The sequence below is a fragment of the Polistes fuscatus genome, unplaced genomic scaffold (genome assembly GCF_010416935.1).
Source record: "Polistes fuscatus isolate 324 unplaced genomic scaffold, CU_Pfus_HIC Scaffold14, whole genome shotgun sequence".
Classification (NCBI taxonomy): Eukaryota; Metazoa; Arthropoda; class Insecta; order Hymenoptera; family Vespidae; genus Polistes; species Polistes fuscatus.
Genome location: NW_025113042.1, coordinates 447399 through 464400, shown reverse-complemented (window position 1 = coordinate 464400; position 17002 = coordinate 447399). Strand labels below are relative to the sequence as shown.

Below are 17002 nucleotides of genomic sequence, written 5' to 3'. Positions count from 1 at the left end.
TCATTTGTATTTATTAGCAATTTTTTAAGATGTATATCGTTTTTACTTTTATTTTTAATCCGAATAACATACATGTATACATTCACATAGTAATCAATCTTTTATTTTCACGACTAGATAATATTGCTCAGTTTATGAATATGTCTACGTTGAGTAAGAGAAGGATGAAATATTTGAGACACTGTCGTTTGGCAAAATTTTTAGAGTTTTATCAATTGTGCTCTCCAATGTGGCATCTAAATTGTAGGAACCATGATCACATAAAACTCATCATACCTCTTATAATTATTTTAGCTGTATTAATAGAAGAATCAATCTCTGTGTAATTACTTTCCATCGGCATAGAGATGTTGTTCAATCGGTTTTTATCTTCTGTCAAATATTATCTAAATGTCTGTGACTATCTTTATGTTGTGTTTTTTACCTGATCTCTTTTGTGAAAATTTCTGTATATTAATGGGTGTATTATATATTATATATATATATATATATATATATATATATATGAGCCGTTTATTTTGAAAGGGGCCTAACTCCATTTAACCTTAAATTGAGATATTTAAAGGTTTGCGTTTCAATGCAATTAAAATATACGTAAAGATACAATGAGTTATGTTGCTTAAGTGTATCTAAGTGTATTAATTTACAGTTAACTAACTCTGAAAACTTATGTGTCCAGAATTACCGTATTTACTTGGAAATAGAATTAAAAATCTTATGCTTTATTAATAGATAATTTGAAGCTGTACATGTTACCGTGGGTAACCGGAAATAATTGACAAATGGAGTTAGGCCTCTTTCAAAATAAACGGCTCATATATATATTTTATTATATATTTTATTTAACTCCGCCTCTGCATGATCGCTGAGCGGATCGAGATCAGCGATCATGTTGCGGTCCTAAGCCCGGAAAAAGGAGGAAGGTTGTTGGATCAGGTTAGCCCCCTATCCAACGTAAAAAAAAGAATTGCGGCTCATAGAAACGATACTCTGCCTCGGAATAAGTAAAAAAAAAGAATGGAACGAACATTTAGCAGAATGGACAACAGAAGAATCGTCAGAATTGCACGGGATAAGTCACCGATTGGCCGCAGAAGTACGGGGCGCCCACAGAAAAAGATGGCGCGAAATTTAACAGTGCAATAGGCAGAAAAACGTCGTTACGAACAGGCAACTTGCCTAAACTAAAGATGAAGAAGAAGAATATATTTTATTTGATAAATAAATAAAAAAATTATAAATAATACTTACCGTCGATCGAAAAGGAAACTCTGACGATGCTAGTGTACTAGATGGTCCTGTTGCATGGAGTATATACTCTGGCCCCAAACCCCCCAGTCCTACGAAAAAATGATAGAACATGTATAAAAAAGCAAATGATATGATTAGATTTAAAAAAAAACCACGATGAACCTTTTTTGCTCGAACTATGAACAAACAATATCGTGTATCATCATTGTTTACAAAAGGGAAGTAGATCTTGAAGCATCGGTAGATGGATCCGTATCAAGGGAAAAAAGAAGAGAAGAGAAGAAGTAGCCTTACAAAGCGCTTTGTATGAACTATTGAATATTTTTCCGCCGGAATGCGGGCCCTTTTGATAGAATTCAACTAGAGGCGTATACCCAAGAAGGTTTCAAAGTCTACGATCGTCAAGTTCCAAGTACTCGAGATATTGTTTCGAGATATATTTAAGAACTCGATCGAGATTGATTCAACTAATAATTTCGTGGTAATATTGAGCTCATCTCAGTTGTCATCAAAGAACTGATCAAAATTACTTCTCCCTAATTAATTAACAATCATTTAAAAATCAGTTCTCCCTAATTAATCAACAATCATTTGAAATGTCGCTTACGATTTTAACCCTTTGCACTCGAGCCCGGCCTATTTCAAGTGTCAACTCAACCAAACTAATTACAGAGTGTAGTATTTATCAAAGTTTGTTTTTTTTTCGACATATAAATGAATAAACTGATGATTTTTATTATTCTATATGCTTGTTTGTTTATAAATGTTTTTAAACCTGTAAATGTCTACTTAATTTGGCCGAAATCGTCTCGAGTTGCAAAGGGTTAATCTTTATAAAAAAAACAGAGAGAGAGAAAGAAAAAATATAAATAGCGATAAAAATTTTGTAAAGTGTCGATTTGGATTGTAAATAACAGGGAGAAGAGGTTTTAAAACATCTTAATAGTAATCGTCGCGAGACAAGGGACAATAAAGGAAAGTGCGTATTCCCCGAGGCCGTAGGCCGTTCTAATTATCCGAAGACAAGTACAAGAGTAAGGTAATTACCGTGTAACGAGGCGCTTGGACTGTGCGTGGAGGCCTGAAGCTGATGATAAAGGTGGTCCATGTAGTTGATCCGGAAGGGGGGATGCAGGCTCGTATGCTCCGAGAGGGGTGACTCCTCGGAGGAATCCCCGCTGGAAATCCCGTTTCCGGCGGTCCCCCCCCTCCAACGTTTCCGCCACCGCTCGTACCCCCACCTTCTCCTCCGCCACCACCACCTCCTCCCCCAGCGCCCCTCCTCCTCCACCACCACTACTCCCGTTTCCACTGCCTCCGTTACCGTCCGCTGCTGCTGATCGCTATTGTGCTACCGGACAATCTGCAAATTCAATATTTACATTGATCATTTTTTACATTCTTTGAATAAATTTATGATTAAATTGTTCTTTTAAAAACGTGTATTAATTAAGATTTTTCTTTTAGTTTGATTATTTGATTTCTTTTATGGAAATAATATTGGAATAGAAAGTATTTAAACTCGTGCGAGTTGTTTAATATTTGAATCAGTCTTTTATACATTTATAATTTTTATTCATTATTAGGTGATACTATAATACTTTTTTAAGCGCAACACTAGACTTGTGATTAATGGTCCTTAATCATTTTCTCGAGAAAATTTTGTCCATTAATTACAAGTAAAGTAAACAATTCCGGACAGTAAAAGGTATCTTGTCGCATATGATTAGATTAATTACTCTCTCACGAAGTATTCTGATTCAGAAGATTAAGTAAAACGTATGTTATGAGTGACAACGTTTCGTCACGCATGAGCACAAGGAAATGGTCCGGGTCTTGTGTACTCAAAGACTTTCTTTCTTTCTTTCTTTCTTTTTTCTTGCTTTCTTTCTTTCTTTCGTTCTTTCATACTTCTCCGTATTTTACGTAGATATTATCAGCTGTTTGTGATATCTAAACAAAACAAAAAATCCTTTCTAGGGAACAACTACCCGATAGGTGAAATGAAATAAAGTAATTCCGTATTGAAAGATTATGTCAATTTTTACTTTCATCACTTTTGCGACACCTCGTTACAAATTCACATACTTTTAATCGCACTTCATTTAATACTACTTTTATATCATAGAAATCAATGAACGAGATACTTAAAATTATTTCAAATCCAATCCAACAAAATCATCAGTTTCATTTCAAAATAAGATTGAGATCGATAGATATTAAATGTTTACAAACAAATAGTAAAAAACAAACGAACGGTAAATACGATCAAAACCGACACATTTTCTCAATACAATTAATCTAATTTTAAGTTTCACGCCATTGAAGAAAATATTGACACTTGTCGAAAGTTATCTTCTGTCACACAAAAATTAGATAAAAAGATAAAAAAACCTCGCGACCGTTTAAATATTAGCCTCTCTTGCTTCCGCTAGTTTGCCGAGCAAAGTCAACCGGTCGGTTAAGCCGTTTGACTTTGCTCTCGCAAAGAGAGAAGTCCCCCTGTCTCACACAAATTTTCCTTCCACTCTTTCTATCCGTCTTAATTCATTTACGATCGTAGATGAATTTATCTAGATACTTTTAGTTTTTATTTTGTTTCATACACGTTTAATCGTTATAATATCGTACGAGTAACACAGAGCGTGTTCATTCGAATGGGGTTGTTTTGAATTTGTTTAAACGATTTTATGATTACTCTTATTATTTTATTGTTTTTCTTTTTAACGTAACGAATCGATATCTATATGCAAATACATACAAATAAATTATCTTACGAATTGAATGATATTAAATGGAATTAAAGGCGATTAAAAGAAAGATCCAAAATTGTATATGAAAAAATGAATATAAAGATAAAGAAAAGGGGGATGGGGGGAAGAAGGAGGGTTGGGGAAAGAAGAAAAGGAGAAAAAGTAAAACGTGAAAAAAGAGTAGGGAGCCAACGGCAAGCAGGAGCAAGAGATAAACTCGAGTCGTTAACTCGACACGCCGGAAACCGACGCATCTATCTTTACCTACACAGTCCGTCTGCCATGGAACCTTTTGACATTCCTAAAGCCTTCGAAGCGGTACTTTCGTAGGCCTTTCTTAAACAGATTTAAGTAAGACTCTTTTGATCGAACCGACCGCCAGTTAAAAAAGTCTCATGAAAATCCCATGGACGTGCTTTCTTGAATATTAAAATACCGGAAATGAAAATTATTCTTATAGGATATTTTGATCGATGTATATTCCATAAAAACGATGATTTTCTTTTTCCCCTCGAGGTTCTTTATTTTTTGTTTTTTTCTTCTTACCAACAAATATCAAAGGGGAAGAAAAAAAAGGAGGGGAGAATAAGAATCATGACTTTTGAAAGGCAGAAGAGAAAAATGACGAGGTTCGCAAGCTCATTAACGTGACTCGTGTTAATGAGGCAAGTTAAGCAAAACATCTGTTGAGGAGGTTTCCTTGTTGAGCCACGTGCAGATACGGATAAAGAAGATGACGTGGAAATGTAGTCACGTGTCAGGACGAAAAAACAACGAACAAGGAAGTTGGAACAGCTTAAAAGACTTTTATCTTGGTAGGTTGGTTGGGGTTCTTCGTAAGATTGTTATCGCAAGATAAACTGTCAAAATATCAATCTATTCGTTGATTTCTACGAAATGAAAATTCGTGGAATAAAAGATATTTAAAATGACGGTTCCAAGTAATACGTGGCCTTCGGGAGATCGTAAGTAAAACGTAAAAACGTCATCAGGGGAGGGACAGAATGTCGTCTGGAACCTAACACTTCCATGGGGTCTCGAGTTATGATATTTATTGCAGCGCCTTGCTGAATGCAAGTCACACAAGACTCGCTTCTCGAGATAGTAAAGCAACCATATGGTAGATGAGCTTGGATGCTGAACGGCACGCGCTTGTTTCGCAAGAAGCGACGAAATAAGAAGACAAGCGAGGAAAGTGCGATCAAAAAGTAAGAAACATAGAAAAACGAAAAAAATGGAAACAAGAATTATTGCCACAGTCGTGAGAAAAAACTCTTCATTCCTTTTTCTCATGCTGATAATAATATTATTTATAATAATTTTGTATTCTTCAAACGATAAGAAAAATATCTAATTGTAAGTAAAAAAGCTTCGAACAATCTCGCAATACAAAATGAAAAATTTCAAATAAGATAACGAAACGTATGAAATCTTAGCGATCTAAGTGCAAACGTTAAAATGCGATTTCGTTGAACTCATCGAATCATCGAGAACGAATTCCGCGTGATTTACAATCGCAACCTTGGCACTTTGCCACCGGTACTTTGTGCCGAATTCCAGAGAACGTTGATGGAACCATAAGCGTTAAGAGCAGACTCTATTGCGAAAAGTCGTTAAAGAATAAAACTAATTTGGACTTGCTTTTCTTGGAAAGTATGGAAGAAAGGATTGTATGATAAAATGTTGACAACGAAATCTTAGATGAAAAATATGAAATTGTTTATTTGGAAATAATGGAAAGGGTTGATTGGTTGTTGGATAAATCTTCGAAGATATACTACACCTATGCAGTTGAATACTAAGGGTAATAGAAATAGATTTTAGATAGTTTAACAGATTTGCTTCGAGTGACAACCATAAGCGCGATATTTTGCGAGGCGTCGTTGCTTGCTCGATGCTTGGTGCTCGGCACCAAGATTTCTCGATGGTAATCGAGAGGCTCGTTAATCAAGATATTTACACGCGTGATCGGTCGCTTCGGCCGATCGATATGCGAGCCGTCGTTGCGGATCTATCGAAGGCTTGGCTCCGTTGAAAATCCAGCTTAACGGCGCTATATGCTAGCTCGCGGCGTTATTTATAGGCTATTTGAAAGCTTCGCACCACCTCGCGCGCGTACGTGCGTCTAATTCATTAAACCGTTCGCTTGCTCGCTCGTTCGTCCTCCAAGGATAAAATCAGGATGAAGAGAAGAGAAGAGAAGGGAAGGGTATTTCGTTAAGGATACGAGAACTCGATCATTTCGTACTATCTGACACCGAACAATCTTTTTTCTAATTTACAATTACAGATCTTTTCATCTTCTATATTTATTAATTTTGTAAATAATTTCGATTTGGAAAAAAGAAGTAAAACGATCGAACTCGTATACGATCGAACCTTCCTGAAAAAAAAAGAAAGAAAAGAAGAAAAAAGGACCCGATTATCCATCAAAGTAGATAAAATCCCTGCGCCGGAGACTGTTTTCCATAGCCGATAACTACCGCAGAAAGGTCCTCCTCTTTCTTCTTTCGGGTAATTCTCGTTTGGAGAACGGAGAGTAGTCGTTCGTTCGCGCTTAGCATTAATGCGCTTTTTGTGTTTCCGCGAAAGAAATTTATCGCACCACCCGCTAGATTTATCACCGTTTCCCTTCTTTCTCTGTGATCTCTCTACCACTTTCGGAGGCGTGCGTCTTTTAACGGGCACTAACGGATGCGAGCCGTGTTCCAAAGGGGGATGGTCGACGTTGGAATATATTCGTCGAATAATATTCCCTAACGTCTAACGAGGACATTCAAAACGGCGCTAGCGTTGTTGTCGGACGACTTTTACGCTTCTTCTTCTTTTTCTTTCTCTTTTCATCGTCAGTTCTTCCACAAACTCAATCGTAAATCCGATATAATATTTGCTTACTCCTATGATTCCCTCCTATTACCTTTTACTCTCGTCATTCTAAATTTTCCAAAAGAAAATCGTTATTCAGTCCACTCAAAGCAAGACACACCACTCATTTAACGGGCCACGAAGTGAACCACTTTAATGAAGTAATTCGTGCACAAAATCGATACGCGTTACTCATTGAATTATTCATCGTTCCGGTAATTCAGCTTGGAAAACGACTCGTTTCGATCGAAAGAGAAAAAGAGAAAGAGAGAGAGGTAGAAGAGAGGGAAAGAGGGACAGGTAACACGGTAAACACGATCTCACGATATACGAATTATCCTTCCCTCCACAGAGTTTCCATTTTTATGACTCTATCGTCGAACGAGTTAAAGACCTGCCTGTTTTGCTTGGATTTATCGAATAATCGAAAACAGGTCTTTCAAAATATCTCTTCTCTCTCTTTCTCTCTTTCTCTCCTTCCTCTGTTTTTATAGTTTTTTATCCAAATAATTTATGATAAACAAAATTATTCGAGATTTATCGTATAGATACGATTAATTCAACAACAAAAAATAAACCTAAATAATTTACGTATTCTGAAAATTGTTTTTTTTTCTTTTTTTTTATCAAACAATCTAGGAGTCAAATGTTGTCTTAAATTATAACTTAATTAACGTCGTTCCTCTCTAGCGCGAATGATTTTTCTCTTTTCTCGTGCGTTTTAATCACCTTCGTGATCTGGAAACTAGCACGCGTGCAAAACTATCACGAAATGAGCGTAAGAGAAAGAGAGAGAGAGAGAGGGAGAGAGAGAAAAGTTGGTTCATCAAATATGAACCGTATTCGTCACGCGCACATCAAAGGTGCCGACAAGAAGTGCCCCTACTGGTTCTCTTCGCATGTATTCTCTCGGCGAATGCTCGAGTTTGTTCGTAGTGGTAGTAGAGAGCGTATAACGCGTCTACCGTTCATTAGACGATACAGACGTTTTCGCAATCGGTTCTTGCGCTTGTTTATCATCACTTGATACAGACGTCAAGACTCGTATTAAATTCTCTACTAAATTATACTTAATTTTTTATTTCCATTTAATATTTAAATGCTAAAAATATATAGATATATATAAAACGTTTAGGAATTCAAAGGTGTTTCTAGAAATACCTAAGCATTTAATTCGAAAATGCGCGCACGCAGTTAAAAGAAAGAAATAAAATAAAAAAAGGAAACCAGCAATTGGCTTAGCCAATAAGTAATGTCGAAATTAGCAATATTTTATAGTACTTTATATGCAATTAAACAATTTTCTAAATATTTCTAGGTTCGGTTAATAAGAAATGACCGAACGTAGAATGTTCTTTATTGAGATATAAAATGTTGAAAATTTTCGACATACTTTTTGGGACAACCTAATGATATTAATAATAACGTATAGGAAAGAAAGAGGGGATCGAGATAAAGAAATAACAACGAGTTTGAAAAAGATAATAGAAGAGAAAGATATATATATATATATATAAGGGATATAGGGAGTGGGATAGATGGGGGGAGATGTTGGTCGGCAAGAAAGAAGGAGAGAAAGTGAGAGAAAGAGAAACTCGAAAGTAACGATCCGGAGTACGGTAGGCGGAGATGAAAAAAGAAGAGACTAGGTTCGCAGGTAGGCGAGGAACAAATATCGTGGGTATACCGACGGCCGTGACTAATGACTCTATTGATGCGCCGAGAGGAGCTTCAACGGAAGAGAAAGAGACCTAGCAGCTAGCTCTTCGAAAGAAAGAGGGAGAGAGATAGTCGAAGGTCGCTCACCGTCACCGAAGAATTACCGTGCTACGGATATCTTTCTTCCAACTCTTAACGATTTCTTCCAACTCACTGGAAGTTCACACTTTTTTATCCCCCACTCGTCGTCACAGGACAAATCCTTAAACGCGCGTTCGTCCTCGGACGAATGACTTACTCCAAAGTGTTCTCCGGAATTTTTCCGAAGAAAGAAAATGTGATTAGGAAGATAGTAAATTTGAGAGATTGGATAGAGATAAGAGCAAAGAAAAATACAACGGAATATGAGTCGTCTAATCGAAAGATGAGCTCGTCGAAGTTCAATTTCATGTCGAGTTTCGAGTCATCCCTTCTTCTTCTTCTTCTTCTTCTTCGTCTTCTTCGATACTTCATCTTTTCCTTTTTTCTCTTATTTTAGTTTCTTATCCTTGTGTGTCCTGACGAAGAGACGATGAAGATTTTAGTTATGCCCCTAACCCCATCCTCTTTCTTTCTTTCTTTCTCTTACACTTACACGTATAGAGACACTCTTTACACACAGGCACGAAGTTAGAGCGAAGCGACTGCATTTTGTCATGGTTTTTAGGGTAGAACGCGCTTTTGATTACCTCGCACAATTGCCTTCTCCTCTCTCCATCTTTCCCCGGTCCTCCTCTTTCCTCCCTTTCATGTATATACACATGGAAACGCGTACACACAGACACCTAATGCGCAAAACCTCTTCTTGCCTCTGTTGAAATCACCAACGGGTTTCTTCCTTGCTTTGGACACGTACTGTAAACGCCGCTTCACGCGTTATTACGTTGAAATCGCTGTCCCGAAGTATAAAGAAGAACAAGAAGAAGAAGAAAAAGAAGAAGAAGAAAAAGAAAATGAAAGAGTTGATATCGAAGCCAAATTTATTCTACCGATTCTCACAACATCCCCTATTTTAACAATCATTCCTCCCGGTTCTCGTCGCCGATATCTTTCTCAATCGCGAACAAAATTTATTCCAATATCGAATATCCTATTTTACAATCATATTGTTTTTCTCTCTCTCATTTTCTCCATTCTCCATATATATTTATCCGTCTCCCCCGTTTATTTATTTCTATCGTTATTTCTCACATTTAGCAGTCTTTTATATTTTTTTTTTTTTAAATACGAACGAATAAAACTATATATGAAATTAATCCACGACTTAAAAGAAGAGAAGAGAAAAAGAAAAGAAAAGAAACTAAAAGGAAAGGAAAGAAGAGGAAGAAGAGAACAAAAGAAAAAAAAAGTCGATCGTAACTTTCCATATAGTACATAAAGAGTTAGAAAGAGAAAGAGAGAAGAGAGAGAGAGAGAGAGAGGTAGAGAATATTTATTCACTGGTTTTATATATCCCAGCTACGAGTCACGGTAACTGTGGCTTAATCTCGCGCGTACTCTCGCGCCAAGCAAGGTCAGTACGAGCGCGACTTACAAGATACTCTCTACCCTTCTCTGTCTTTTATTCTATATCTTTCCCTCTCTCTCTCTCTCTCTCTCTCTCTCTCTACCTTTCTTCGTGGTCCTTTTGCGCCTCCGACCTCTTCTCTTCCTTTTCCTCTTCGCCACCGCGCGCTAATAAAATGCGCTCGGTTCGTTCGCTTCTCCCCCAAAGAGACCTCTCTTTACATTTACATGCGAACTGTTCGAACTGCTATGCTCTTGGATTCTACCTCGGCCTTCTCACACTCTCCTACAAATATATATATATACACACACACACGCACACTTATACGCAAGGTCTCTCCTCTTTCTTCCTCCTCCGCAAAGCATCGAGCTCATGAATTTATCTCGGAGATCCTCTCTCACTTAGTTTCTCTTGTTGTATATGCATGCCCAAGTGAAAAGGAGTATGTGTAAACTAGAGAAGAGGAAAAGAGAGAATGAGAAAGATAGAGAGAAAGGACAGAGATATTGGATGACATAGTATCACTGGACCAGTTATACGAGACGTACGCAAATAGCCGTAAAACCGATCATTGAACTTCTCTACTCGATCGATCGATACTTTCAATGATTCTTTTAAAAGTTAATATTGAAAAACCTAATTGCGTGTCGGGATGAAGATGCTGCCGTTGTCTTCGTCCTTATCTTTATCTTTATTGCTTTTTTTTCTGGGATGGTGGGGAGGGGTTTAACGAACTTCGATAAATCCCAATTTTCGATTGTAATCGAGAGAAGTTTCGAAGTATTTTAAAAGAGATGTGGGAGAAGGATAGAGATAGATAGGGGGAGAGAGAGAGAGAGAGAGAGAAAGAAAAAGAAGAATTAAAAGAAAAAAAGAAAAAAGGATAAAAAAACAGGACAAGACTGCCAGACTGCCGGCACTGGGCTGCGCGTGTATCCGCCCACGTAATCTTGATTGTCGACACACCACCACCTCAAACACACTCTCCCTTAAGAATACACCAACGAGAGGATACCACCATTCCCTTTTCTCGACACACCTTCGAGTACACACGGATGCCCGTGGCTATGTACGTGCATTCGGATGCGCGTTCTGCTGATGCCATGGGTACCACAGGGACGGATTCTATCTAACTCAAGGAGCTTTTCATTTTCGTATTTCTATGAAAATATCTACGTCTACTTTATTATGAATTATGTCTGTCCGGTTCAACGTGATAATATAATATGTTTCAAGATATTTCAAGATACCCCGTGCGTGCGTGAGAGCGAGCGAGCAATTGGATGAAACGTCAAAAGTTTATAATATTTCTCTGCTTAAGATTACGAAAAGAAAAATTATGAAAATTTATTATGAAATAATAAATTCATTGTTAAGAATTTTATTTTTCTTTTTTTTTCCAATGACGAAGGATTCAGACGAAAATGATAGTTCGTTTCTGTTATTAATAATTTGGCATTTTCTATCAACGAAATTGATACATAATCCAAATTCTTATACGATCTTTTTGTTCTTTTGCAACAAGTCAAAAGAAATGGTGGAAACAATTAAGAGAGATAGAGAGAGGGAGGAAGAAAGGAGGGAGGAGTATAATGACGAACGGATAAAGGTATATTCATATGATAAAGAGAGAGAGAGAGAGAGAAAGTGATAAGAAATTGGATAAGAATGTAAAGACGAGAGGATAGAAGTGTGCATGCCTGAACTTGCATGCATGTATATACAAGAAAGAACGAATGGGCCGGTGAAGGAAGGAAGGGCTGGGGAAGAAGAAGAAGAAGAAGGAGAAGAAGAAGAAGAAAGAGGAGGAAAAGGAGGAGGAAGCTCTCGCGGAGCCAAGGTGGAGGATTTATGAACGATCGAAACAGGCTGCGAACCCTAGTCCCTCGGCTTCGTCCAAGACTTTTTGCTTGCTATGTCGGTCTCAGCTCGACGTAGTATACGCGCCCTATAGTGGAACCTCCACCCTTTCCCTTTCCCTCCTCCTCCTCCTCCTCATCCTCCTCTTCTTCTTCCTTTCTTATTCTTTTACTTCTTCTTCTACTTCTCATTCCACTACCATGCGTTAAAACACTATTTCACTCGCCTCTGATTTCGATTGCATGTTGTTTGCCTTTTGGAACGTCTATGAAAAATATATTGTCCCCGGATAGAAATAATTATATGATATATTGAAAAAAGAAATATTTATAGAAGATCATTTCTTTATTTAACAAGAAGAAATTGTTCTAAACGATTCAATATTACACCGTATCAACAATGTAGTAACTAATTATTTAACTTCTTACTTCTAATGAGAGTCTATTAACTTGGCAAACTCTGCTACTCCGTCAAGTTATCTTTACAATGTTAAGATAGACAAAACAAAGAATCAGAAAAGAAGAAGAAGGAGAAGAAGAAGAAGAAGAAGAAGAAGAAGAAGTGTAGCATGACAAGGAGAAACAACAACGTCGATAGTAATGGTAGTGGTGGTGGTTACGTTGGATCCATGACTCCATGGGGGCCTCACGCTGCCACGTGGTAACGTGGGTAACTTAATATTCCAGGTAATAAATAAGAGAATGCAGCTCTGTCCGCCCAACAAACCCCCACCCTCTGTTCCCTTTCTCCCTTTCTTTCTCTCTCTCTCTCTCTTCTTTCTGCTCCTCCGGGCCAAATAGCGAGACGCCCACGCTTCTCGTAGTACCCACAGTCCCAATGCTTCCAACTCTTTCCCCCCCCCTTCCACCCCTCCCCGTCCCCCTTCTCCTCCCACCACCTCTTTTTCTGCATCCTCCTCATCCTCCCGAGTCGACCAGCATCACCACCAGCGGCGCTCTCGGACCCCAGCACGAAAACTGCAGGACCCACAATAACCTCTCGTGGCCCGCACGTTCAACACCCGAACATTATCTTACCGAGGCATCGCGTAATTAAGTTATTACGCTCGCGGCGTGCCCACGAAGAAATCTCACTACGCATGATCGGGACCGTGTTTCTTTCTTCGAGAGCTCGAGATAGGGTTAAACGATGATTTTCGACTTGTTTTTTTCATTTTTCGGTTAGGAGAAAGGTCAAATCCTATTTAATTTGATTATCTTCGATGTTCTTCAAAGCTATCAAAAATATTCCGTACGTTACGCGAAATAACATTTATTATAAGCGAATTGCTTTGATATTCGAATGAGACTAAATTGCGAAATAAATCTTTGTTTTTTTAAATGGATTCTTGTTTCTTTTTTTCTTTCTATAAGACGTTCTCGATTAAGTCGAACAGTTTTTCTCGCTTTAATAAGAATGCAATTAGCGGAACGAGGTATTTCTTCAGAAGTTCGGGGAATCGGTAAAAGTAAACTCAAGAAGGGACGATGGAAATGTCCTTGATGACCAACGAAGACGAGAACGAAGAAGACGCGAGGATCATTCGCTAAATAAGAAATTCTGAAGCAAGACCACGTACCCGAAATACATTCTACCGTAAAACCTCATCCCAGGAGACCGAGCTGCTAACGTTCCAAAGACAATTAACCGAGTTCCAAGCAGTTTTTTTCCACTTCGTCACTTCGACGAGAGACTCGAAGTAACGTTGATCAAAACGAATGATAAAATAAGTAGTCAAACTTAAACGTCTAAATTAATAACTTTAATCATAAAATACAACGAATTAATTACGAATCAATTCAACAATAAATTCTGAATATCTTATTAATCTATTTTACACTCCTATTATTCTCCTATTCTAATCAAAGTATACAACATTTTTTAATGAAAAATTTTTATGCACAATTTCTCATTCTAAATATCATATTTTCAGGTAATCCTCTTAACCCTCTATGGGCCAGTGTTACTTTCAGGTAACATAATAATTTTTCGGCATTCTACCAAATAATTTTAGTTTCTTTTACGAGATGACGTATAAATCTTAATTCTATAATGTCTCCGAGACAACTAATACCAATATTCATGATGGTTGCTAATACCATCAACCTGAAATAACAAAATAAATGTTATGTAACCTGTCTGCAATAGAACAAGCATTTTTTCCTTTTTTTTTTTCCATCTGCATATATATGTTTATAATTGTTGATTTTCAGTTGATAATTTTTTTTTTATTTATAACAAAAATTCGACCCATAGAAGGTTAACATAAAATCGTTGACAAAATTATATAAAAAACTGGTGTGTGTACTTATGTACGCACGTAAAAAAGGGGAAGAAGAAGAGAAGACAACTTCATACCGTAAATTTGAAATCGCTTTGCCGCGCATCGTAAATACCGACAAACTTCGTGGTGTCGTTCGGAAAAAAATCACTCCCATCACATTTTCCCAAACGCGCCAAAAGAAGTATAACTTTTAAAAACGATTTTATTGTAACAGACCCGTATTTGAACTGGTTAACGAGTACGATAAAAATCTTTAGATCTACAGAGAAAATCTTGTAGATTTTCTTGAGCAAGAGTAGTTTCGTTGGAAGGGGAGTAAGTAAGTAAGTAAATACTAGTATCCCATGGAACGGAAGCAAACAACAGTTCGGCACCATATACGATCTTTAAGTAGAGAGGACAAGAGAGAGAGAAAGAGAGAGAGAATGAGTTCTGTTGACGCACGCACGTGCGTTCGTAGCAGACAACGAGATAAACAGAGAAAGAGTAGCACATGCCGCAACACAGGATGCTAAGGCAACGTTCACGTGGTCATTAAGCTCAGGAAAACACGGGGAGGTGTCCTGCAATTAGCGACGACAAAAAGCTGCATCGTTTCAGAAGGAAAGAGAAAGAGAGAAAGAGAGAGATTATAATATAGAGTCCTCTCTCTTTGTTTCCCTTTTTTTTCATTTCAACGAATCTGTGCGTCGAAGAAATGAATCCGATGTACAAAGAGAGACCAGCTGGCCAACGAGAATCCGCCAGCTTATCGGTGATGAGCGAATTGCAACTTAATTACTTCTTAATTATTTGTAATTTCTTCCAATTGATCTCTCGAGATGGTAAAAAAAGAAAAAGAAAACCAAACAAAAAAATAAAAGACAAACGTACGATCTTTCTCAGCGATCCTGAGAATCCTATTGGCAATGAAGAAATAAAAAAACAAAAATTCGATCCCAAACGAAATCGTAAATATCGAAGTAACGTAGTAGGTATGTCATTTATATCGGTTCATTGGACACGTTAATTGACTTTCTATCTTGTGATACCTGAGAATGATTCACCGTTGGATCTGTTCTTTTTCTTTTCTCGTAATCCTTGTGTCGTGAGAAAATAAAATAAATCTACGATTTCCTCTGAGAACTAATATCTACATATGTCAGGATCACTTTCGCAATCGTCGTCGAATCGGATACGAGTAAATACGTACGAATGTAATGTATCATTTGACTAACCAACTGTAAACCGAGTTCCGTTTCTGAATTTATCAAACGACTTTAAATAAATGTCAAAAAATCGATTGATTAAAATGTTCATTCGGCGATCAGAATTTTATCGATGTTTTTTATTTAAGTACCATTTTTCTAATTGAAAAAAAAAAAGAAAAAATAGAAAAGAAATGACGATTCTTTGTGTTGGAAGAACGATTTAAAAAAGGAAAGCAAGAAATGGAAAAAAAAACGAAACGGCGAAAGAAATTCGTTCGGTGGACGAGAGAACGGAAGATTCCCTGGAACGGGTGACACTGACGAGTTTACCGCGAGCAAGGGAATGAAGTTGGTACGTAAGAAAAGAGGATGCTGCTGCTGGGGAAGAAAAGAGGATGAGAAGGGAACGAAAGGGGAAACGAAGAAGAAGGTAGTAGAGAAGGAATGCCTGTGCGTGGGTCTTGCCTCTTAGACAAGGTTGTGCCTCAGAACCGCGTCTCTATCAGCCACCATAAATAATTCCCGCCGTGCTCGTCCCTACTCTTGTCTCTCTCTCTCTCCCCTTTCTCCCCTCTCTCTCTATCTTTCTTTCCAATGCCGTTTTTCGGGCAGCCCTGTGAACACAACGTGAATACGGTGGCATTGTTGGTTGTGTCGTTGTGAGTCGGTGGAAACCTGCATAGATGCATCTGCGCGCGCGCACTCTTAAGTCCTTTTAACAGAGATAGCGTTTGAAAAAGAAGAAAGAAAGGAAGAAAAGAAAACAAAATGACGAGGGGGGATCGAACCAAAGCGAGACTTTCTAATTCCATCCGAAGAACCGAATTCGATCTCGAATCTTAATTCTCCAACGTTATGCGACATGAGGAGGAAAGAAGGTTGAGGTTAGGTTTGAGAGGGGGCTGGCTGGCTTTCCTTTTAAAGCCTTTCCAATCCTCTTTTTGTCATTTTCTTTTTTAACCCTTTCGATTCGCCATCGTGAATTCGTGCGAGTGGGAGTTAATCGTATTCTCTGGGTTTTCTCGTTCGAGAGAATGAGAGAGAGAGAGAGAGAGAGAGAGAATGATCCCGGAATACATTTCTAACTTTAAGCCGTTTTACAAGCTCTCCTTTTGGTCGAACGATTTTGCATAATCAATCGATCTACACATATATTTGGATGTACCAACACGTAGATAATAATAATACTCGTATAGAAGCTTTCTAGATGATTACTTTTACGATATTTATGATTTATTATATGATCGTAAGGTGATGTATTTTCTCATTTATGTCGGATTAACTCGTTAACCGTTTACACGTTAACCGCCACGCAAAATTCACATGTTATGCTTTTAGTAGTTTCATGATTTTAAAAATGTATAATGATAAAATAATAATAAATATGGTTACATCAAAATCACATTATTATTTATAGAGCTTTTTATCTTGTTAATGTACGTGGGTGACTATTCTGGCACTTTGGTGCAACCGATTACACTTGATAATTATTTTGAATTATTTATTTATGAATATTGTTAAAAATTGCACATAAAAATATTACTACATAGTAAGGAAATTGTATTGGCCAGCCTTAATTTATACTTGAAATATT

General features: G+C 37.5%; 1 protein-coding gene across 1 annotated transcript in view; it reads right to left on the bottom strand.

The window, feature by feature from the left end:
• The window catches only part of LOC122514119 (zinc finger protein GLI3), an 81988-nt gene that overhangs the window by 11173 nt on the left and 53813 nt on the right, over window positions 1-17002 (bottom strand). Inside the window, 4 exon segments of the mRNA XM_043630779.1 lie at window positions 1248-1340; window positions 2299-2464; window positions 2467-2533; window positions 2576-2614. Coding sequence (XP_043486714.1) covers window positions 1248-1340; window positions 2299-2464; window positions 2467-2533; window positions 2576-2614 — 365 coding nt within the window.